Below are 25,654 nucleotides of genomic sequence, written 5' to 3'. Positions count from 1 at the left end.
AAGAAATGGAAAGGCCATTTTAGGTTTAAGATTTTCTAGATTGATGAGAGCCTATCTAAATAGATCAAGGGAGGTAGATAAGCCTCACCTTTCATTTCAATAAGAGAAATGGAGTGGATAGTTTTGTCTTTCTGAGAACTAGAGTAAATAACCTCTGCTTAGTCATTTCGTCAATATCCAAACCTAATGTTTAATAGTATTTTTTGAGTAATCCCAAGTGAGATGCTTCATCTCTTTACCTGTAATAAGTCAGTGGACCTTCAATCCAACGAAGGCTGGACAAGTCTCCCCTAACCAATGCATTAATGTAAGCATGCTCCACTTGAAGAGTTGCCACATTTCCACCTGCCTCAGCAGCCAGTTTCAGATGCCTGTATGAACCCCAGCTGGTTGTCCCATTACCTCCTGTGGAGAACACGTTGCTCACCAGATCTAAACGTAATTGGGCAATGTAGGACTTATCCCAGGTTGCCATGCTGTTGGCTAAACGTGGCAATGATGCAGATGGGACATATATACTCCTGAAAAAGATAGAAGATTTCAATTAAAAACTATGAAATGAATAATTTTCCATGTAATCCTTAACAACACCTTGCCATATCCTGTGTAACCCTTGTACATAAATCGAGTAGATTTCTGAACCTAAATCTAAACTCATACAATATATCTATGACTTGTTCCAGATAAATAACAAAATTTTGACCTATCCAAATATTAACCAGGCAACTACTTAATGATGCATATGGGAGCATTTCTTTACCACAGAAAATTGCTTTGATGTTCCAATGGGCTGCATGGGCAAATTAGAGAATAGAGCCAGGTATCTTGTTTGACTGTATGCTCCACATGTTTGCTTATATAAATAACAGAACACTACTAACATACACAAAAATAGCAAATCCATCTAATGTTTTATGATCAAACTAGTTAACCATACCCATACCATTAAACTACATATTCTATTTGTGGCTGACTACAGCTTCAAATATTGAGTTTCATTAGCAATCTTCATAATTGTACTTTTTCTAGGGACATGACCTGTTCAAATCTTATCAACTAATTCTTTACAGTGAATATTATAGATCACGACTAGGTATATATCAGCTACACAATGTTTATGAACCTTTAAAAATCAAGTCCAAAAGGTCACACTTATGGTTAACTGGCAAAATTATGCATCACAAATCCTAATATAACAGCTAAATGTTCAAATATAATCTGAACTGCTTGATTTGCCATTAAATAAAAATTCAATTCAATAGCCTACCCATAGTAACCCAGATCATTACAATTTTAAAATACCACTGAAGATTTACTTCCTCTTCAGCATACATTTATGAAAAAAATGTTGCATTCAATGTAAACTAAGTAAAAACAAACGACATAAAGATTTTTCCTTGGATTAAACACCCGCAATGTACATTTAACTTACATGTATCAACTTCCCTTTTTAAAAATGAAATTTTTTCCTTCCTAAAGTGAAAAATTCAAAATACTGCACAGCAATGGTAAGGAAACTGCTGACACTTCCATGCAGGACCAATAGATCACTGTGTGCATTATAATTGACATGATGCATGAATTCACCCAGTTATATCAACATATTCTTTCTTCTTTGATATTTTTAGTATTAAATGGACAAACCATTCAAGCATTCGAAATAATTACATTTATCAAAGACTCCTCCTCCCACAGAAAAGCATAAACAGGACTCAGAGAAGTCTAATAGTGAGGCAGCACATCCTCTTTTTGCCTGAATTCTTGCCAATATTTACCACTTGAACTCACCTGACATTGCTACCGCCTGGCTCCTGCCTGAGACAAGTAGTGAGGCCTAATATGCCATTCATCTCCTCACCATGGCTAACAACATAAACCCTGAACGGACTTCCTCCTTCAGCTTCACGCCCAGAAATGGCTTCACTCTTCGCCATCGCTTCCTTAAGATCATCTACCCAACTGAAGTCTTTCACTGTTCCAGTTCCAGTCATGCTCACATTCACCACAGCATACTCCACACTTGACAATTCAATCGGCTGTTGAATGATTAGAAAAAGAACAAGGCATTTAAAACCATACAACCCAGAAATGGTCATTTTTCATGCAGATTTAATACCCAATTCACTAACTTTAATATTTTAATTTAATTAATAATTAGTCTGTTAATTTCTTTGAATACGATGATATTTGTGACTCTGATAAATTTGTTCTTGATAGACATAATTCTTGACAATTCATTGTGCCATTCACTTTTTAATAGTGCATTAAAAACTGTATTTCACTAAGAAAAATAAACACCAGCAAGGTGTTTTAAATTAATTAAGCAAGGTCTTCAAGATTTTTCAACCATCCTCAGAAAGACTAAAAAATCATGAATTCATCATCATATCAGACAGATTAAATGACTAATAAAACCCTGCTACATAAAAAACATTTTAACATGGCTACACTAAACCAACAATGTAGACCACTAAATTAATGATATTTTAGCTTGTTTTTGCCAATAAAATTAATATGAAAACCTCAAAGAATGAAACTACTCAGAATGAATGTAAGAATTGGTATTTATCAAAAGATGAACATCAATGAAATTCAAACATCTCAGGCAGGTTGAATAGTGTATTTAGAACGTTACATAGAAATAGACATTATTAGAAATAATCATTATTCTATTTATTTATATAAATATGAAACAAGGATATCATTGTGAGTGACTGTCATATCTTTAGTTTAAAATTTTAAGAAGTTAGTTTTAAATTTACCTTTCTTAGAAGCACCACCGTATTTCCTGCCCCAACTGGCTGCATGCTGACTATCTCCAAGTCTTTTTCAGCCAGTGAATTTGCCTTATCTTCAGGAGACTCCAACATGAGAAAACCTCCTTCCTTCAGAAGCGGAATCATGTTTTGAATGTCATGCTTTCCTCTTCCTATCACAAGATGACAACCAAGCTGTGGTGCCTCACTTGCATTTGTAACTATTTTGACACCAAGGCGTTCAAGGGAATCAGGTTCCTCTGCTTCAACACCAATGGGCAGAATGGCAGTATAGTCAACCTACAAAAATCAAACAAGTTTCTATGAATATTCTAACTTCAATATATTATTGGAATAATATTAAACTTAGCAGCCACAAATTTTGGCAACTCTGTCCATAAGTTCCCAACTCCATGATACAGTGTGATAGGAATTAAACTAAATTTTTAACCGATTTAGAAGTCTCCTTTTTGCCGAAAAGTATGTGTTCAAAGTATATGTGATTATAAATTCAAAGAGATATGATCCAAATGATGCTGATACTTTGTAAGTTCATCATACATAGAAGCTCCAATCTTCCATGACAAAAGAACAGGGAAAATACAGACAATTGGTGGGACTTTGGATTCAGGATGTCTTTTTAATGCATCAAACCCACAAATTCTTAATACATATACATTTTTGAATATTTATTATTTTGATTGCAATTCCCGGGTATATCTTTCGAACAGGATATGTAGATTGTTTTGTTACATTTCCGGCACTTCATGTAAGAAGGGATATTATACAGAATCGAAGAAGGCTATCATAATGTGTGGTGTGAGGTTGTACCTAGTTATATGAAGCTAAGAAATAGAAAGTGATATTCAGTCTATGTCCATTGAAAACCTACCTTAAATGGTACAATACTAATTGATCAATTAATTTGAACGACTGCATATAGTATAAAATAGATTACTCAATAACCCACCCAACTTGAGTATGTGCCAAGAAGGCTCCAGCAAGGACACTGAATTGATACTTAACAATAGACAATCTCATTTAAGCTGTTAGGAATATGCTGCCATATTACTGTTATGAATATTCTGCCATGAATTTCCTGCAGATTTCATGTTGTGATCTAGTTTATCACAATAAGTGAAAAGATTAATTAGCCTAGCAATTTGATGTTAGAGAATTCAAAATACTCATATTTTACTGGTACAGTAGTATTTCTGTTGAATACATGTTATTCAATCTTTAATTGTTTATTAAATTTAGAACTAGGGAGATCTAATAAATTTTAATAAAGCAATTAGTAGTTGTGAAATTGTAGTCTCTATCAAGCACTGCATATAAGTAGTCAACAATCTGGTCAAAAGGTAATCACAACCTCATTGCGAATACATTGGCTACTGATGACATATGATGTTCAGAAAAGGAATTTGGAAATGATGTTGGTATTAGAATTGGCAAGATACAAATGAGGTAGCTACTATGTTTTCAACACTGATTTGATGAAAATGTTCACAAAGCATGAATGATAAAACTACATCTTTACTTAATGGAATTGCATCATTGGAACTTGAAAACAAGAAAAGAAGCACAGACGGATTCTGGTGGTACAATACACCAGCACAAATGGTGCCCATAAAAAAGAGTTCTTAATGTTATGAAAATTATTTACCTGAAGCATCGGTTCCTTGTCATATACTTCAAAAACTGATTGAGCTATACTCCTACCATCAGTGCCCAGAAACTCAGCAACCTTTAAACGTAATGCCCCAGCATTTTCAGACACTACTTGGAGAGCAACCTAAAATGGAGAACATAATTGAGTTATTTATAGAGAAACAGTTTTACATGCTTAATGGTATTATGCATACATATAAACTAGCAGTATTACTTTGTCATTCAAAAGGGAGGAATTTCAAGATATGCATAAGAGCAACACATTCCCTTTGGATGCAATTAACTACATATTACATGAAAATTGAAACAAAACTTATCATAATTACTCTTGAGTTCTCTTTAATAATCCTAGCATTGTAAATATCCAGCTGTGAGTTTCTCATTCACAATTAAAATAATCACAATCAGAAGGAAACAATAAAATTCAGTATTCAATGCATGGGTAAGAGAGAGAGGAAATGAACACAGAGGAGATAAAAAGAAAAATCTCATCCTGTGACTTATATAGCTCTTAACATTGTTCTACTATCAGATTAGGAAATTAAAGATATTGATGGGGAAGAGATATATAGCATTACTATTGATGGTGCTTGAATAGCAACTGCATCTTTTCTGTTAATTTTTAGCTCAAAACAATGGCAAAACAATGCTCTTGATTAATTTCCAATATATTTATTTACCTGCATGGATTCTGACCGGATGCGATCACTTCCTCCAGCTGTAGTTGCCTGATTCTTTTTCCCTTCCAATTTATATGGAACAAATGCATACTTCTCCAAATTAGGTGCAATTTGGCCTCCACCTTGTTGATGACGTCTCGGAGCAAGAGAAGCCTTCATGCCACGAAGCTCAACACCACCGGCCTGCAGGACATTGAGGCTTCGGTGCATAGAAACTGCTAGACCAGCTGCAATATTGTAAAGTAGTGTAAGCAGAAAGTGGGTCACAAATATGTTAGGATACACCGAAATTCTGCAAATTCATGAAGCAATTGTGTTACCCAAACTACATCCATACATTATTGAATTGATGAGGAAATAAATTTTCATACATTGTACATAAATGGCTCTCTATAAAGAAACAAAATATCCAGTAATATTCAATGAAAGTTAATATATTTGATTCCTTTAAGTAATTCCACATTAAGAGAATACAGTTAAGCATTTTGTGATAAAGGGGACATTAAGATGACTGATTGATTTTGATTACGTCTCATTTCCTACTCCATTCTCAATAATTTATCCAAACTGTAACTAAAATTTCATGGTAAAACACAGCATCATTATTTTTTTAAGTGAATTAATGCAGTCATGATTATTCTGCATGCCTTGCACATTCTCAAAACAAAACCATATGACTATATACTTTAACTGCGCAAGGAATTTCTACAAAATAATGATATAAATAAATTGGAAAATTTAAAAAAAACTGTTACTATAGCATAGTACTCATACTAGGTAAATTCATTCATGTATGTGCTTGAAAGCTTAAATTTTATGCACATATCACATCATTCTTACCCTTTTCATCTTTCAGAGCTTCAACCATCTCCTTATGTTTTTTGGGATTGATGCTCACTCTTTGAATACGAGTTGGTAGGTACAACTCTCGTGATGTTTGTCCAAGTATTGAGAACTGCAGCATTGTATCCATGAATGAAACCCAATTTCCAATCCAAGATAGCTTTCCAATTAGGCCTGAATGAATAATACATTTTATCAATACAGATGACATTCTGCTTGTTAGAATGGAATGGGCACACTTTGAGGCACAATAGATAAGTTATAAAAATAATAGAAGGGAAGATCCTAAAGGGAAGACAGAGAGACAAGTACATAGGACAAATTAAAAAGGACGTAAAACAGAAAAGCAACCAGAGGGTGAGTGAGAATTAACACTGAATTGAGGAGAATGGAGGGTCGCAGTGAATCAATCTTAGAATTGAAATACTACTGATGCTGATAATATTCTGGTTTGGTACCTACTAAGACATAAATGTATTAAAATGTTGAAATACTACTGATGCTGATAATATTCTGGTTTGGTACCTACTAAGACATAAATGTATTAAAATGTCTCAGTCAAAACCTTGTGGAAATCCCTCACTGTAGGAGTAACTGAACTACTTTTGAGGTTTCCACATACATTTTTTTGTTCATGATTCCTATTCTATGGTATTTTGAGCAATAAATAATACTATACATTGTGCTATTCATTAGTATGAGAGACAAAAATAAAATCAAAGAATTCCCAATGGCCAAACTATTGTATTAAGAATTTATGGAATCATTTTTCATTCATATATATTATCGTTGAAGACATTGACATTTTCAAATTACCTCCCCAAGCTTCCCATTTTGAACCCACAACTCAAGGGATGCATACCCCTAAGGGTAGGTTAAGACAACAACTGAACCCTCAAAAATGTCTTCCACAAAAAACTATCAACAAACCCATTGATAAAAATGGCTCACCTTCATTATCAGACTCCTTGATTCCTTGGAAAATTCCATTGTAGTCATAACCTCGCAGTCGAAGTTCCTTGTATACATCATTTGTGGCAAGAGGTAATATCGGAGGTATTAATGCCTCTTTTGGAAGCTTACTTTTAGGTGGAGACAACTTGAGTGTGTCCTTTTCTGGTTCCTCAGAAGTGAATATTTTCCCTGATACAGCTACAGATCCACCTTCACTAAGCTCAAATTCACCACTGCTTTCAAAAATATTCACAAGGAATTTTACTGCACCTGATGAAGTTGAAGAGGATTTTAATTATTCATCAAATTAAATCAGCAAAACCAATTAACCATTATTTTACTGTTACCACCATTTTTGTTTGCACTCATTGAGGTAGAAAATTCTCACAGAAAAAAACTATTTTTAATTGTGTGTGTCAATTGTGGAAATATGATCTCATGTAAAACAATGAAAATGCTATTTTCAATGATAATGAACAACGATGCATCATCTATGCTTTCATATTAAACAATTGCAAGAATTATTTCAAACCACAGACATACCTTCCTTTGGCATAATTGTAGCTCTGTGGAATTTGACTTCTTCCAGTACAACAGGCAAATCTTCATAAGATTTTCCTTGCAGTTTGGCAAATGTCTTCCAGATCAGTGTCTGCAAGATGAATGATATAGTTAAGACCATTATGAGACATTGAACCTTCCCATGCATTTTTCAATTCAGATAAGTAATTATTGAACAATTCACAACAAAAATTATTACTACAGTAGGAAAGGAAATTAAATTTATAACAATGGTAAGAAGAAGTCTCTAATATATGTGACAATAGCCTAATTTTTTGTACAGATTGGGGAATCAACTTTTTTTCATAAACATGCCAGTATATGGGTACATGCAAATTATTAACAAAATAATCACTATGACACTAAGAACTATCAATATAGTAATCTCAAAATAACTGCACTAACTTAATGGAAACACACAAATCCACATTTATGTTATGCGTGATAATTACCAAGTATCCAGTAGCAGGGAATAAAATCCTTCCATCAATTGTGTGACCAGCCAGGTATGAATCATCATCTTTACTGAGGTCTACACTTATTACAGATTCTCCTGAACGACCCGAACCCTGGAGAGGAAAAAGGTGTTTTTCAGTGAATATGGATAGAAAAGAAAAGTAAGCATTTAATGTTACGATACATTAATTGGGTATTCTATTAATGCCAAACTATTTTACTTGGGTATAACCGTTTCCCACTGTCATCTCCAAACTTGTGTTACATGTATTTATGATGAAAAACATTAGCTGTGCTGTACTCCATAAAATACAGGGGTAAGAATCAAGTAATTTTCACAAATGTGGCAAAATCACGGTTTGAGAAAATCAAATACCCGAATGCATTAATTGTTTTGATTCAACTGGAATATCTGCTGCATGTAAAAATTAGAAATTCACTGTATTGCCTAGGGGTTTCAATTAAAAAATTAGTACTTAGCAATAAAGGCCAAATATGCACACATCCCTACTTCTGGATATAAGCAATATGTATACTTTCGCAGGATGTTAAAATTGGGTATTTTGAAAACTCTGAGTGACAAAGAATAGACTATCCTTATCTTTAAGACACTCAAGGTTACCGAACTGACTGCATTAAACTAGGTCTACACCTCTCCCCCTTCATGTATGTACATTATCACAAGGGATTCCCATTCAACATGGTACAGAGCTGAATGAAATAAAATACAGCTGGAACAATAATCTGAGAATAGTACATTTTAAATAACTCTTGAGTAGCATTTTTATGCCTCATAAAATCTAACCATTAACTAATGCGAACATTAATATAATGAGATTACTGTTAAATCCAATAAGATTGCTCACAAGTGAATGTGAACACTGTAACCATAGAAACATCGTCTCTCAGTCATTGAGCTGTTTAACAATCAGTTTTGAACTTAACTAGCAGTCATAAAACTGAGTTTTGGCCATAACCAGAGTTTAAAGTTAACCTTCAGTTTAAAAACACTTACAACCTAGCCAAAAATGGTTTAATATAAATATTTGTTGAAACCAACCTTGCCACCAAAATGTGCTACACTCCATTCTGTACTGTGATCCCAACCAATTAAAGGAGCAATCATTGGTGTTCCTTTTGAAACTGGGAATGAGACTTTCGGGTAAAGGTCGCTGAGACGTGGCTGCAACCCAGCATTATATAGCCTAAAAATTAATGTATTTTATGTGATAAAAGGAGACCATTTATAAAAGCAAATTCCAGAATATTACAATATTACATAGAATGTGGGAAACCACTGAATTAAGTGAAAATAAATTACACTAATTTGCTGCTTTTGTTTAGTTTACATGAAAAACTTCAGCGAAAATTTATAAGTCCAAAAAGTTGAATTTTAAATAACTTTCATTGAAACTAAGCACAATAACTAAAGACTAATATTGTCCAACAGCAAAGGTAAATAAAAACATTCAATTTAGTTATGTATCAATAATAACTCACTTTCCAATATTTGAGAGTAGGAACCTAATGTTGTCAGAGTGACCTCTTTTGCTGAGGCCAACATTAAGGCAAGTAGAAGGAAGAGATCTTCTTAAAATAGCCTGAAAATAAAAGTACCAAAGGTATAAAGACAATTTTCAAAACGTTAGCACATTCATAGCCTATGGTATTAGTGTATGGGTAATTATTACAGTGATGTGGGTTTACTCTATTGTAAATATGCCCTTTCTCTCAAAATAATTTTCACAGGCAAGACAAGATATGAGATTGAGATTTTGAGAAACCATTTCCAATTGATAGAAACATGGATGGAATTCAAAAACGAACTGTTAAATGAAATCATATTCCCAGAGCAATGCAAAACAATAGAAAAGAATGGTGGAATAATGCTGCTAACAACTATTAGCAATGAAAACATTATAAGGATCAATATAGGTATTATAAAGTGACATTATCTGATATTCAAATTCTTAGGGAGCACAGTAGTTACTCATTATCCACACACTCTCCATTTGTATTTTCAGTAATCCACAGGTGTCCATGCTCCTAAAGCCAGAACACCATTCCTATTCTTTTTATATTAAAAATTCTATACTCCACGTTGATTTTGTTTGATTTTTCATTGAATTTTTCATGGGCATGTGCAATTCTTACTATAAATAATATTAAGCGTAAATAGCAGGCCTTTACAAAATCCTAATACATATGTACATATCTACATTTACAAGAATCCCTTGTTTATGAAGAGGGTTCTATTAGCCATAGTTGTGCTTCAAACTCATACCACATGGATAATAGGGACTACTGCACCTCTTATCCTTAGGTACTAAGTGATATCATATGCAGAAATCATGGGAAAAAGGGGCTTAAATGAGAATATTCATTATACACTCATTGCTATGTAGCAAACAATGTGCTGTGTTATTAAAATTGCCCTTTAAAAAAGACGATAAACCACTGAAAGAAAAAATTAAATATTATTACAGGAACCCTACCTGAAGAAGACAGTGAGGAGCCACTTCAATTACAATTGCATTCTCAGGTACATGCTGAAGTGCTTCATGGAACAACACTGGTGAGAGTAAATTATTTACATGGTAGTCGGGTGAAGAAAGACGCGCAAGAGGGGAATTCCAGTCTTTCTCCGGAATAGATGAACTTATCCATCGGCTTGTGCGAGGCTTGGGAGAAGGAATGACCTGCAAATAAAACAATAAGATTGATTAACTGTAAGTAATAACTGAGAGACTGCTAAGTTGAATCAAATTATGTTGATGACATTTTTATTTCATTTTTTTGACATTTCAAGGTAAGTTACACATTTACTGAATACAGTTTGGGGTAAACGATTTACCCATGCAAGCTGTCAAATGATCATTCTTTAGATGTGACTGGGAGATATATCACTTGCATTTATTAATTAAGCATAAGAAGGATACTGGGAAAGTGGATACAGTAAACTTGTGTCAAAACATCACATATTAATTTCCACTTGAAATATAATTTACAATTCAATATTTTTTACATGATTATTATTGATGCACATGAAAATTTATTAAGTCAGCTTGAGTAAAATTCACTCAATTCCTAACTCTACAGAACTTGTGCATTTTGGACATAGTGGTCAATTTCTAAACCATAATTTTAAACACAAATATATATAAGAAGTAGAAAATCAAATAAAGTTTAAGATTACCTAGCAGGGGATATCAAGAGCCATTACCTAGATTTTAGCCTGTGAACCTCTGCCAGTATACACACACATTAGGGTACTATTACATCTTAATATTTGCAACAACCATACACTTACTCTAAGCTATATAAATCAGTCATTATTTTAGCACTTGAATTGAGAAAATCACTAAAGTTTTGGTTTGCTTTCCCATTGCTTAATGGACATTCCAAGTCCAAGCAATAAAGTAAGACATAGAAAAGGAGATGATTTTCTCAATAGAATTCCCACTTTCTTATTATTATATAACCCCCCACTTGCTTACCAGGATCTAATGAGTTATATATTAACAAATGAAATACAATAAAATGGAACTTTTTGGAATGGAAAACCTTTAAATTGAAATATAGCATGAGTAAATAAATTACCCTTTCAAGAACTTTCCGAAGGGCTGGACCGGCATCAGCAATGTACTTGGAATGGAAGGCCACCCCAGAAGATTTAACTTCCTTGGCAAAGATCTTTTCTGCAGTCAAGGTTTTCACAAACTCCGAAACTAATTCAGGAGGACCAGATATAGATAAATTATCTTTGCTGTTGTGGCAAGCTGGAAAGACACCTTTCGGACAGCGAGCCTTTGCCTCTTCCCACGTTAAACCTGTTAAAAACATTTTTACAATTTTAATATCATCCATCAACTGGGTATGGTTACAAAGGTTATCTCATCCATAGAGGTCGAGTATTAATTTCAGGCACACGTCTCATCAAAGAGAAAATCATCTTACCAACAGCAGCCATGGCGCCAGGTGGCAGGTTAGCCTCCAGAATGCACTGTCCTCGCCAGTATGCTGCCAAAACAGCCTGCTCGGGCGTAAAACCTCCATCTGCATAAGCACATCCTAATTCACCAACAGAATGGCCGACAATGCCATCAGGTGAAATTCCCAAGTATGTCAACACATCCACCAAGGCTACCTGAAAAGAATTAGCAGGATTTCAATATGGCAAAAATTATCATGGGAATATTTCAACCAGTAAAATGTTGACAACTCATAGAAATGATATGCATGTGTTTGCAGAGATCACCTCTTTCTCAACCTACCTGCATTGCTGCTATGGACACAAAGGAATGCAGCACACTGTCAAAAGTTTCTTCTTGAGTGGAGTCTAAGAGCGCCAGGAGGTCTAATCCGTGAGGTGCAAGAGCATTTGCACAGCGTCGAATGGCAGATGCAAATGGGGGCAGATGCATCAGGAGATCCCTTCCCATGCCAGCCCACTGGGTTCCCATTCCAGAGAAGACCCACCACACTGGGCGCCGGTCTGGGTTGGCTGTGTTGCCACCAGAAGCTCCAGCAGTAAACTCCTGACAAATATGAATGAATATGCTGATTTAAGTTACCTACTCATACGTTCGTCAAAAATTATTTTCTTCCCTGAACAAAGAACAATATACCAATAAGACGGTAATGGTCTTATACAACATATTTGAGACACACAGTATTTAAAAAATGCAAAAAAATGGAATATTAATCGCAATGCATCTGGAAAATCTTCTGTCACAATTCTGATGGAATGTAAATATGAATTCCATTATCAGGATTCCAACTAACAGAAATCCAATAAACATCAACCCTTATGTAGGGTGACTTCTAATTTTATGGATTTTCATTCTCAACTTTTTCTCAGTTTTCTTGATGAACTTGTCATCCTTTTCCCTAATTCTGATTGGTTCATTTTTGTGGATCACCTTTCATTCCTTGGCATGCCTTTTATATCAATGGAGTCTGTCCGAACTATACTACAGTTGCAACTTAAAAAGAACATTGCTAACATCCTATTTCCGAAAACATTAAAAAAATCTGACCAATTTTTCCCAATTTTGGAGAATATGAGCAATTCCCAACTTTTCCCCTGATTTCCTGAGTTTACCAACTTTGTGACCACACAGTTATGGGAATTGATTTGAGCTGGGGGAACTAAAGAACACAGTAATTTCAATAAACAATCTACACTTGAATGCAAAGTATTCGTGACATAAGAACGCAGGTACATGGTACATATTTCTTGACAGTTGCAATTCATTGCCACTCTGGTACAGCATTGTATTTGAATTCACCCACCATTTTTAATTATCCTCAAAAAAACCAGAACTCATTATTGGAGGGCCAGATTGTTTTGTGAGTACGTGCAGTTTATTTTTGCTGGTATATTTAAGGAAAAAGTGGCTGAATACCACTGTACTGGATGATTACTTTCCGTCTCAATGTATGACATCATTTACATTGAGATTCTCACTTATGGTCCCATTCAGACTCCATACTTACTGAGATTTCTTTCATTGGCTCATCTCCCAGAAGTGTGTATCCTCTGTAGGAATGCCCAGGAATTGGTGTGGAATGTATTTCGTGCAGAAGAGCCATTAACTCCACATCTTTTGCATTCTCTTCAACCTGCAAATAAAATGACAAAATGTAGATGTGTGTGCATGAGTGTCAGGACACAAAAAAGGGATTAAAGTATCTTTGGGAAGAAGGGAACTTTATAGTTGAAAACTGTATGGTGACAATGGTGCATTGAAAAAACTCCTCGTTGAAAATAGATTACATTATAAGTATCTGCCGATCAAACCATGCATATGAAATTGAAGAAATGTATTCTGAAAGCAATACATTTATGGATACATTTTTTTTCCAAAATACATACATGTTAGCAGAGACTTTAATAATTTAGTTCATAATTCAATCCCTCAAGTCTATTTCACATTTCCAAACCCTTTTCATTGGTGTTGCATATCGAACCACTCACAGTGGATAACTTGCAGAACATGCATGTATATTGTATTTGACTGAAGAATCATCTACTCACTTGGCCAAGCAGCTTCTTCACAGCTTCTTCTGTCCTTCCTGACACTGCTACAAGACGTGGGAGCTCATTATGTTGTCCATTAGTAGACAGCTGAGGCTTTCTTTGTTTTGGATTAGAGCGGAGGACAACATGGGCATTTGCACCACCAAAACCAAAGGAGTTAACTGCAACCAATCCACCCTCCCACGGCATATTCTGACTAACCACCTGGAATTACACGCAAGGACAATGTATTGATAAAACATTGGTTAAGCATCATATGGGATTAAAATTTCAAAGTATAGGTGACTCAAGGGGTTAATTGGAAAATTTCCTTCACATCTGTGAGTTTTTCCTATGCATAGCTAGATATTTTAAATTTCATCGGTATAACCAAATTTAATTTATTTACTGCAAAAATAGCATCACGCAAACTACATTGGAGGATGTCTGAAGAAAATTAGGAGGAAAATAGAGCAGAGCAGAAATGGATGACATGTGATGTTAGGAATGGATAAAAGTCAAATTACACCTTAATTAGCATTTTTGGATATCATTCAAAAGTCACCACTTCCATGATTTCAGCACACAATAAATAGCAAATAAAAATGTGCCCATTGAGTAATTTGGTGATTTTGAACATTGCTTACATTATTAACCGAGAATGACTTATTGCATACGTATATGTGATAGGACGAAGGAACTGGGTCGAAAATAGCTTATATGTACATGCATATGAACTATCCTGATACCTTCAATCTGCCATCCAAGAGGGCTGGTATGTCAGGATTTGGCTCTTGGAAATGGAGATTGGCCGGTATGGTCCCTGATTCCATGGCAACTAATACTTTGGCAATGGAACATAAACCAGAAGCAGGCTCTGAATGTCCCATATTAGACTTCACTGATCCAATCAGGAGAGGATGTCCGGGAGTTCTTCCTTTGCAGAAAACGTCTGCGATGGCATTCACCTCTTGTGGATCGCCAACCTATTGAGAGGTACCTCAGTTTCAATTTATGGTCATCTTGTAAGGCATCATGAATGCCAAATAAATCTCAACAATTCGAAACAAGTGGTTAAACCAAGAAACGGAAGCAATTTTAAGTATCAACACTGCATGAGAAACACCTACCTTAGTTCCGGTACCATGAGCTTCAACATACACGACGTCCTTAGGGTCAATGCCAGCCTCAGAATATACTTCTTTAACTAACCGACCTTGCATCATTCCTGATGGATATGTTATACCCTGTACTTTGGCACCATCTGTATTGGTCTTGGCATTAATCACAGTTGCATATCGCCGGAGACAAACTGAGGCACGTTGGAGATATAGTACTACAGCAGCTTCGCTTCTAACATAACCGTTACCTGAGTGGATTGCAAAAAGGAATGTAAAGTCTGTGCTCTATCAAATGGAAATCTTGTAACTGTTCTTGTTATTTTTCATGCAAAACTTTCTAAAAAAACAAGAGTGTCATTTTGAAGATATTATGGACTCAAATGGAAACATTGTACTATCTTACCTGAGACATCAAATGCTTTACACGCTCCTTGGGGACTTAGCATTCCAAGACGATGGAATTGAAGAGAGCAAGTTGGTTTCAGGAGGAGGTTTACTCCACCAACGATGGCAGCATCACACTGGCCAGTTCGAATGGAAGTTAATGCTTGCTGCAGGGCAAACATGCTTGATGAACATGCTGTGTCAATTGCATAACTGGGACCTATTAAAAAGAGAAATTACATTTTAAGGGTCATAGAGAATCATGAATACAATACAAGGAGGGTCAAGAGCATGGTACAAATATAAAAGAACACATATTAAAATTGTGCTGATGAAACATTATTTTACATATACTCTTTCATTATGTGAATTGTGTTTAAGAAGAGCACTTAAACAAGTAGGACAGAACTGGAGATACCACCTTTTACATTAAAAAAATCATTGAAGGGGCTCATTTATATGTCACTTTGTACCTTCAGGTTAACTTTAATTCTACCCCTTGGTTTTAATTAATAAAATTAAGAATTTGTAATAAACAAGAGGGTTAAATGTTATTTTTACCTGTGAAGTCAAATGTGTATGAGATTCGATTGGGGAACATGGCCCTACAGCATCCTGTGAGGCCATAGCCATTTACTTGTTCAGGATCAGCTGTCCAGAATTCATCTGATTCGCTGTCTGAGACTCCAACAAATACTCCAGTGCGAGATCCTCGAACACTTGCAGGGTTTACACCTGATTACATACAGACAAGACAAAATATTTTTAATACTATCAGAAAGCTTGATGCTCAAAACATATTTTCTAATGTTGATATATACACTGCATATTTCACACCAAACATTTGCACATCAGCAAGCAAAATGAGAACAGAATCAAATTACATTATATGCATGTTAATCAAAACCTGGACATTGCTAATCTTTACTGATTATACTGCTGATACAAGACAATCTCACAGTAAGAAATTAACTCCAGAACTACTTTGAGAAAACAATATACTTAATTTCATTCGCTCGAAACTCTTATAGGTTTCTATAATAATGATAATATAAAATTAACTTTGATGTTTGACACACATTCCTACAAAATATTCATGCATGTGTGCACCAAAAATTCTGACCATATTATTTTGACAAAGGTTTCCAATGCATTTACCTGCATCAACAATAGCTTCGTGTGTCAACTCAAGAAGCATGCGGAGCTGAGGGTCCATAACATGTGCCTGTTTTGCATGAACACCAAAAAATGTAGCATCAAAACGTGATAAATCACGTAGTTTTCCAGTCCGTGTAGGCAGTCCATAGAGACCTGAGGAGAATAAAAAAGTTCTCATTGAAATTAGTTAAAAAACTTTGCTTTTAGAATTTAATGTATCATGCATTACTACTAATTCCACATTAGAGCATGTCCTTCGTACTTAAGGCGAGTTACTTTTTTTGCAAAATATGTAATTTGGCATAAAATTATATGCATTTGTCACAAGATACCAGCTGATTGGCAACATAAATAGAAGCTTTAGGGTACTCATTAATTGAATCAAGTAAGAAAAGTTCCCAAATCATACACTTCCAAACTGAAAGCAACATATAAATTTCTCTGTTCATCACCACTATTCGGAAACTGTTATAATGAAACATATTGAACAATAAATAATTCTACCAAAGTAAGATCTATAGTAATGAATTCTATGTTAACCTGGGCGCCTGAAAGATCCATTTTAATAATCAATGCAATTTTGAGGTTTGAACAATGGTGCCACTAAAACTAAGTGCATTATTTCCCACGTATACCCGATAGGTATTTACTTTCCAAATATGATTACCCAGGTAATAATAATTGAATAGTTTCTTTGACAGGATGAACCTAATTAAATTTTGCAGGGATAACCTGAATAACCGTACAATGATGGTTGAGATGATGATCTTAAAATTTTCAAATAATAACGAGATAATATTAAATTCTTTTGTCCATTTGACGCATCTGTCTGCATAAAATAATATGTACCTTCCAACAGGAGAAAATTTGCATGCTTGAAAACCACCAAAAATTTAATTCACCCATAGTACAACACTAAGATGTATTTTGCCCGAAATGTAAAATCATTAGGAATACAGAACTCATAACCTTTTTGATTAAGTGTTTCGAATTTTCGAATTTCGAGCTTGCTATTTTTATAATTTCAACTTGACATCTAGCGGCAGGATGATAAAACAATCAACACATTTATTAGACAAATTTTGGCGGTTAGAAATCGCTGACAGTTTGTTTAATTTTGCGTGTTAAGTGTATTGTATATGTTAAGTGTATTGTATATGATCGAATCCAGTGTAAAATAGCCTTGTATCTTATTGCCCCACATTTGAAGAAATACAATTGCTGAATTTGTGAAAAACTTAGCTTTTACAGTAACCAGTACTGGCAACCTACGTGTTAGGTTGCCAATGAAATTTAGGTAGAAAATATTCCTCATCCTTCTTAAATATATAGAGCTCAGTTCATGAGGATATAATGCGAATGAGAGAATCAAAGATAAGAACAAACTGCAATAAGACAGCAATGAAGTGAGAAATTTAGTGGGGTGGATGAATTCTAAAATTGTCATGTTCTTTAAGTGGCATCGGAACCCTTAGAAGATACAGGACTGTTGTTATTCAAGGAGTTATCCAAAAGTTGGTCATATAAAGTCGTCAATAAAGAGGTTAATCGAAGAGGGTCTTCTTCTACCACCACAGCACCTGATGCAAAGTGGTCTGCTCGGTAAGTACCCGAATTATTTTTACGAGATAGTGTTCGAATGCAAACCAAGGGGATATTTTAGCTAGTACGAAGCGAACCTTATCGACCATGCTTTTGTATTATTTATTATTAAAACATAGGACCTTGCAAGACACGGCCAGTGTGCAATTACACACCACTACTATTGACACAAAATACTTTTCCTCCCTAGCGCGGTCGGAGTACATTATTCTGATCCCTAATTGTTCTTGCGAAAAATGACATTACTAGGCCATCTGTTCTACACTTAATCTCACCAATTTCATTTACATGATCTCTCTAAACTCAGTACGATGGGGCTAATGAGACTTACAGTATAATTGCTAAAGAGACATCCTTCCATTAGGTACAAGATATTAATAGTTTTGATACCCTACTCCGTTTATCATGGCAACGTTTGACAAACCTAGCTTACTTGTATACTTGTACTTAAGCGTATGGAGCGACCATTCGCAATTCAGCGGTCGATTCACGGGAAAATTTTACCGTAAATAAGACGCGCAAGTCTTGCATCATTTTGACTCTAGAATCACCCATGTCATTTTAAATATTCATTAAGCACAGGCTGAAATGGACCATAAATGGTGGAAATATTCCTTCCCGCTTTCTGTACTGTCACGTTTTGCATATGCAACATGAAGAAAAGCAGTACCTTAATGCCATGCGTTTTGATTATATTCTGAATTACATTTTATAAAAACTTGTAAGGGCAATATGTAACGGTGAGTGAACGTGAGGATTGCATTACGTTGCGGATATACGAAAAGTCCAAATCGAACTAATTAGTACGTAAAGTTGTCTATAAAATTGTTTAGCACGATTGTTGTTATCGTGTAACTACGTGGCGATGGAATAACGTGAAAATAAATGAAATCATTGAAAGATCTGGTGCTTTCCCGGCGTATTAGTTGGGTGAATTCTTCTCGGGTCTTCCACTGGGTCAATGGCTCCATAGCTGCCGACGTTTCGATTCCCGACTCGGTCATCGTCATCAGGGCTGTTTGCCGTTCCGCCAAAAAGTTTCAAATATAAAATAAAAAAATAAATAAAAATAAATAAAAAATAATAAAAAATAATAATTTTTTTAAAATAAATAAATATATTTGAAACTTTTTGGCGGAACGGCAATCAGCCCTGATGACGATGACCGAGTCGGGAATCGAAACGTCGGCAGCTATGGAGCCATTGACCCGGTGGAAGACCCGAGAAGAATTCACCCAAATGAAATCATTATTTTAAATTATTGTAGCTATCGGAAATTTTAAAAATGTTGTAATTTTTGGAAATTAGTTCCATTTTTTTCAGTAAACACATTCTGACAGCACTACAAGATTTATTGGTTATGACCGGGCACGCTTTTGATGACTAGGGTATTAAAATTAGCAAATATGTTATGCGATTAGTATTCATTCTGATAAATCTTCCAATTTCTCATTCAGTGGCAAAAAAATGTCGAATCCTTTCTAGCACTCATCTCTGTTCTACATACCATGTTTTCTGTGTTACTCTGAGGAACTTCCTGGGGATGAAAGTATTAAAAAAATCCCTTGACACAGAGAATTTTTATTTACGCGCTCTCGAAAAGTTAAGCGTCATGAAACCGACAATTGCTGAGAAACGGGTTATAATCACCCCAAGTAAGGGTTAATTTTTCCATCTCCAGTCAAAGAAATCATTGGCACCGTCGGTGGTGTGACGGGATAAAACAATTTGTTTTGGTCAATTTTGGGGTGTTAATTATTGGGCTTGAAGATAATTGCACCATCAAACGCGAAGAACGAACTGTTATTATAACACTGTATTTCCTGAAATTGTTACTCACGAAAATAGTCATGTATGTTAAAAGAGTAGTGAAGTTTTTCACCTGCGAGTTTCGACACTTGCTCCAAGTTTCCTAGTGCTTATGAATAATGAGTCTTTCACTTGATACATTGACATATTGGGTACTTTCGGCCACCTTTATGGCAGTAAAGTACTTAAAACCCATAATAAGGTATTCAATGTATAGATATTCATTTGTTACAGAGTACTGAGAAAAGTATTTCACATCTGAAACACTGAAAAAGGCATAATTTAATTTTTGGATTTCTAAAGAGGCATAATACCTCGAAGGAAGCTATTAAAAGGAATTAAAAAGAGGAGCGAGTTTAATGAATAGGTCTATTAGTGAAGATTTAAAGAGAAGTCTAATTAAAACTTTAAAATGGAGCATGATGCGGTACGGCGAGGGCACATTGTCGTTGAGACAAAAGGATAAACGCAAAGTGGCGGCTTTTAGATTTGGATGTGGAGAAGGATGAGGGAAGAAAAAGTGAAATCGCTGAAAAAGGAAGACAAACGAAGTTCTAGGCATGGTGGAGAATAAGAGAAGTTTTTCATAAGAAATTCCCATAGGCCGCAGAAAAAATGGACGCAGATCACGCCGAGTGGGGACAGTTGAAGACAGTGGTATAGTGTAGACGCAGGCTAGGTAGAAGCAGCAAAATAATAGGCATGCTGGGAGGAATGAAAGTAGGCAGAAAGTGAGCTGGTTTGAAGAATGGGTTAACGTAATGAAGGTTTATTTCGAGTAGTCTTTATCATGGAAGGCATTTTTTGCCAATAGCAGTATGTGGGTAATTTGTAGAGTCGGGATGTTCAACGAATAGGGGAAGGATGGAGGGGGAAACCCATTACTTGTTATTCGCCTATTCTACGAAAGACACGTCAAGGGGTCATTAAAGTGGAAGTCCCATCCGAATGAGAGCATACTCGCAGCGCCTTTTACTTGGCACCAAATGTAAGGATCAGGATACCACTGAAAAATTCTGCCACCGCGGGGTTTCGGGCCCTCTGTATGGAAAGTCAGCAGCACACTAGCCACCGCATCTAGTAAAACCCAGGAGGTTTTAAAAGCATTCATTGTGTTTTAATAGTATCGTCATTCGTGCATTTTTGTGCTATTTAGGGCTACGAAATGCACAGAGATTAGTTTCGGATCCATGAAAAACCTACCTTGATCAATTGATTACTTCTTATAATAATTCATATTGTGCGGAGAACAGCGAGAAAAGAATTTTATATCTAAAACACTAATAATGGTATTTTTCGGAACCATCCCAATTGGACATTTTCAAAGGAGGTATTTTATGAATTCAGTACAACAAAGGTACAGTAAACGCAGTTGACCGAGGGAATATGAAATGGGCGTCACAAAATGAGGAGAAAACAAAAATTCTTTGGCGAGGGATAGAGAATCTGAATGCAGATAAGTATCACAATGCGAGGAATGAAACCAGAGCAACTGAATCCTTCAACTACCTGGGAAGCAGTACAACTTGGGATGGAAGAAGTTCGACATACATTAAGAGAAGAATAGTTCATGCCAAGAAAGGGGTTCATGAAGAAGAGGGAATTACTGCGATCATAAAAACCTGAGGCTCCAAGCAAGAAAACAGTTCGTTAAAAATTCCATATGGAGAATAATACTCACCGGATCCGAGGCTTGGAGCATTTAAAAAATGGAACAGCGAAAAATTAGTTCCTTTGAAATATGGTGCTGGAGGAGAATGCCGAAGGACATTAAAATGGAGAGACAAGTGAGAAGCGAGGAAGTGAGCAGAAGAGGAAAATACCACTCCAGAGGGAGAACATGGAGAGAACTCTATGCTAAAGAAGAAGTGGATTGATTGGACACACCTTGAGGAATAATTAAAAACGTAATGGCAGTGAAAATTGAAGTGAAGATCCCGCAAGGAAGACCAAGATGCAAGTACATAGTACAAATCCAGAAGCATGTCAAACAGGAAAGTTATCTGGGGGTGGAGAAATTTACACTGAGTAGAGAAAAGTAGGGGGCTGCAATCAACCAATCTTATAATCGAAATTCTGGTGAACATGGGAGTAAATGTGGGGTAATTTATACCTCGCAGCGGGGTGTATGATAAGCACAGATATTGGGGAATGAAATACTCCAGTAATAGTTACATTGTGTTTTCCATTACAAGATAAAATTTACCAAATGGAAAAGAAGCTGGGTTATTTAATAACTCCTTGGGCTGCGAAATACCCCAAATCATGGGGAAGGTCTAACCACCTTACCTGCCGGCCACCTCCTCTCGTCGTCCGTTATGAGATCCACGCCTTCGAACAGTTTCTCCGCGAATTCGATAACGCTCTCGCTCTCAGGAAGCCTCGCCGAAATCCCAGAGATAACCACCTCATCCTGGAACCTGTGGACGGCGCTGCCGCCATTGTGCTGCTGGGCCGCCTGTAAGCCCGCGCCGTTGGTCGCGGCGGGCACCCCGCCCCCCCAAGCCGTCGGCGGGGTCAGCTCCCCCGATCTCCCGACCTCAACCTCCGGGAACCTCGCCGGCATGTCGTCGCCGTCACCGTCCCCGCCCCCTCGTCCCGGACACTTCTTTCTTCGACCCCGTTTTCTCCTGCGTCCACCGCCTCGTCCAGCGCCCGTGGCCCCCTGGGGTCCTCTCTCTCTCTCTCCCTGCCGCCCTTCCTTTTGACGGTCAAGGGGAGGAGCAAACAGAGCGAGCGCTCCTTGCAGAGAGACTCGCCCGCTTCCCTTATTCACCGCTGGGAGGGTCGGATCAGATCAAGATCCGACTTCCCAAGCGCTACTCTTCCTCACGCTGCCCTCGATGAAAGGTGCGCCCACTTCGTTCCTCAACGCCTCTCCCCTTGGATGCCTGCAAAGATGAAAGGGGAGATTGGTGAGACCGGGGTCTAAGGGGGTGAGTGAGGGTTTGACATTTCGCGACGTTTGATTTTGCACGTCTTCCCGTAAGCGGAAATTTATTTCGCTTGACCTTCTGTCTTAGCTCAAAAGTAAAATTTCATCGAGAATTGCGAGGAAAATATAAAAGACCATGAACCCTTTATCGGCCACTCGCTTTCAACCTTTCACTATGTCCACCTCAACTACAAAACGCACTTAAAGGTCTGGTTTGATAGGTGAGGGTACTCGCCTCTTAATAAACTTAAGGCTGGTGACATTCGTACATTAGCAGTATAATAAGGTGGGCCAGGTCCCTTATACCACTTGCCGTTTTCCAAGATATCCGGTAATCGAAAAACCACATAGCTTGTGTCGATCTGATGATGCCCAGAGGCGTCAACCTGAATCGAACCCTGGCACACCGGTCAGTAACCTAGCGCTCTCCTCACTGGGCTACCATGAATAACGATTTCTTAGTTCATAAGTTCACAGACTCCGACCGAGGTTCATCAATTTACATTTAATTGGAAACACCAAAAAATGAGCGTATGCATGCAACGTATTTTAATTACCACAATATTTGATTGCGGGTTTTCCATTGAAAATGATGAATTTCCTAAAACTCCCATTCATCAATTACAGACTTCCTATCAGCACTATTTTCTCTTTGAGAAATTCAAAATTATATTTACTCTACACCAGAAATAAGATGAATGTAATTGCGACTGGCTATTAGAAATATAATGCCTTCAGCCAAATATACCAGAAGTCTATACTTTTTTTGGAATGCCTGCTTAGACTCGCCCAATGCTGATCATTTTATACCCCCAGGCCTTCACTAAGTCATTATTATTTAAAATACATTTCTCCTCCCTCTGGCCAGCAGAAATTTGTCTAAAATGACTTTTGTCCCTACATTTATATTTAAGGATCAAGAGCAAGGGGGGATCGGGATGATGCTGTGGCTAACGTACAGGCTTCCCAACGAGAGGGCCCGGGTTCAAATCTTGGAGACAAATATATTTCAGTGGTATCCCGATCCCTACTTGAGGTGCTTTGTGGAGAGCACTTTGAGTGAGTACGATGTCCGTCGGATGGGACGTTAAACTGCGGACCCCTTGGTGCCTTTCGACAGGAGTAGGCTAATGCCGACGCCGGGTTTCTCCCCACCCTTCATCCTTTCCTACTCATTCCTAATGGCCTAAATGACCTTAGCTGTCGGTCGCCTCTCATAAAATCTGCTACTACTATCAAGAGCGACTGTCACAATCAGGATTGTAAAAATAATGACTAGAATTTAAACATTATTGCTACTTTCAATAAAATTAAAAGTGAGCACAGAAATGAATGAACTGATTATTCGCTTTAATGCAAAGATAACAGGTGACGCACTTTTAATATCCGTCACTGAACGATTTTTCTCCCCGATCGGTTAGGATAGCATGACTTGGCTAGTTTGGATTTACGACGCATAATTAGTAATGAAAAAGCAAAACAGTTTAATCGATCGACTGCAGTTTTCCCATAGTAATATCCGAGCTGATATAAACGAGAAATAAAACGACGAAGAGTTTGAGGTGTGAACGCTTGGATCGAAATACGTACAAGGTGTGTTGTTCGAAACGCCGGAAGATTGAATTACACAATTCTCGATGAGTATTAGCCAACAGGTTTACTGCACGTTAAGATGAAAAATTCCCATTCAAACGAGTAATCCACGGCCAACATGTCTTCTTAAGGTTTTATACACCAAGGCTATATTAGAAGTTCACTTTTTTTTAAGTCACGCCAAACGAACCTCCCGGTGGATTTACGGCATATAAATATCGCTCTTGTAACCTTGAGGGACGAATGCGCACGCAGCTCGGTCGCCGTATGAATAATTGTTAAAACCGACTTGTGCGAGTGTCTTTGTACTTAATCCGGAATAATATTCAGATAAGTTTCGACTTTAAATTTGTCTCGGCTGTGATGGAAGTAGTGAAGTGAGATATATAATTTACAAGTAAGATGGATAATTTACAATTGAGATTGTCGATCAGGCAGCATATTTTACGTGAAGCCTACTTTGCATTTTGAGAAAGTCACTTGTAATTTAATAATGCAAACCTGTGAATAATTTAATATCTTTCTCGCCGAAACTTGCATGCCCCCTGCCGGTGCATCCATTCCTGCATATTAACCATTCAGAGCATTTCTTCCACAATTTAAAGATGGAGAAATGCTTAAAATAAGTAAAATATTTCATGAATAAATTCTTATCTTACTTGAAACTTATTCTATGCATGAGACTTTCTTTGTATTTTATTTATTATATCCTAAATATAAAATGGATACATTTGAAGAGAGAAGTGAATTAAACATAGCATATTTTGTATGGTGACAATTTGAATGTTGTAAATAGACATTGAATAGGGGATGCGGGGTGAGCCCGAAATAGTAGTAGTAGTTTTGAGGGGAGGCGACCGACAGCTGAGGTCATTTGGGCCATAGGGGATGGACAGGAAAGGATGAAGGGTGAAGAGAAACCCGGCGTCGGCATTAGCCTGCTCTTTACGAAAGGCGCCAAGGGGTCCGCAGTTTAACGTCCCATCCGACGGACGGCGTACTCACTCAAAGTGCCCTCCACAAAGCACCTCAAGTAGGGATCGAGATACCTCTGAAAAATGTTCAACACCGCCGTGATTTGAACCCGGGCCCTTTTTACACGTATGGGT

The 25,654-nt window shown here is 36.8% G+C and overlaps 1 protein-coding gene across 4 annotated transcripts in view; it reads right to left on the bottom strand.

Moving 5' to 3' along the window:
* The window catches only part of LOC139688994 (fatty acid synthase-like), an 86,724-nt gene that overhangs the window by 13,289 nt on the left and 47,781 nt on the right, over positions 1–25,654 (bottom strand). For all 4 annotated transcript variants that reach the window (XM_071586280.1, XM_071586277.1, XM_071586278.1 and 1 more), the window contains exons 2-24: positions 22,307–22,908; positions 16,607–16,759; positions 16,010–16,183; positions 15,468–15,668; positions 15,074–15,312; positions 14,693–14,929; positions 13,962–14,168; positions 13,421–13,546; positions 12,196–12,459; positions 11,879–12,068; positions 11,522–11,751; positions 10,417–10,620; positions 9,422–9,522; positions 8,982–9,126; positions 7,918–8,034; positions 7,448–7,556; positions 6,902–7,174; positions 5,948–6,124; positions 5,108–5,334; positions 4,423–4,551; positions 2,763–3,056; positions 1,789–2,036; positions 240–521 (exon numbers count right to left, since the gene is read on the bottom strand). In XM_071586280.1, the coding sequence (XP_071442381.1) occupies positions 240–521; positions 1,789–2,036; positions 2,763–3,056; positions 4,423–4,551; positions 5,108–5,334; positions 5,948–6,124; positions 6,902–7,174; positions 7,448–7,556; positions 7,918–8,034; positions 8,982–9,126; positions 9,422–9,522; positions 10,417–10,620; positions 11,522–11,751; positions 11,879–12,068; positions 12,196–12,459; positions 13,421–13,546; positions 13,962–14,168; positions 14,693–14,929; positions 15,074–15,312; positions 15,468–15,668; positions 16,010–16,183; positions 16,607–16,759; positions 22,307–22,583 (4,604 nt within the window). In that variant the 5' untranslated portion in view covers positions 22,584–22,908. The remainder of the gene's footprint in view (positions 1–239; positions 522–1,788; positions 2,037–2,762; positions 3,057–4,422; positions 4,552–5,107; positions 5,335–5,947; positions 6,125–6,901; positions 7,175–7,447; positions 7,557–7,917; positions 8,035–8,981; positions 9,127–9,421; positions 9,523–10,416; positions 10,621–11,521; positions 11,752–11,878; positions 12,069–12,195; positions 12,460–13,420; positions 13,547–13,961; positions 14,169–14,692; positions 14,930–15,073; positions 15,313–15,467; positions 15,669–16,009; positions 16,184–16,606; positions 16,760–22,306; positions 22,909–25,654) is intronic.

Source organism: Hetaerina americana, unplaced genomic scaffold (genome assembly GCF_022747635.1).
Source record: "Hetaerina americana unplaced genomic scaffold, ioHetAmer1.1.p SCAF_1, whole genome shotgun sequence".
Taxonomy (NCBI): domain Eukaryota; kingdom Metazoa; phylum Arthropoda; class Insecta; order Odonata; family Calopterygidae; genus Hetaerina; species Hetaerina americana.
This window is presented reverse-complemented; position numbering and strand designations above follow the sequence as displayed.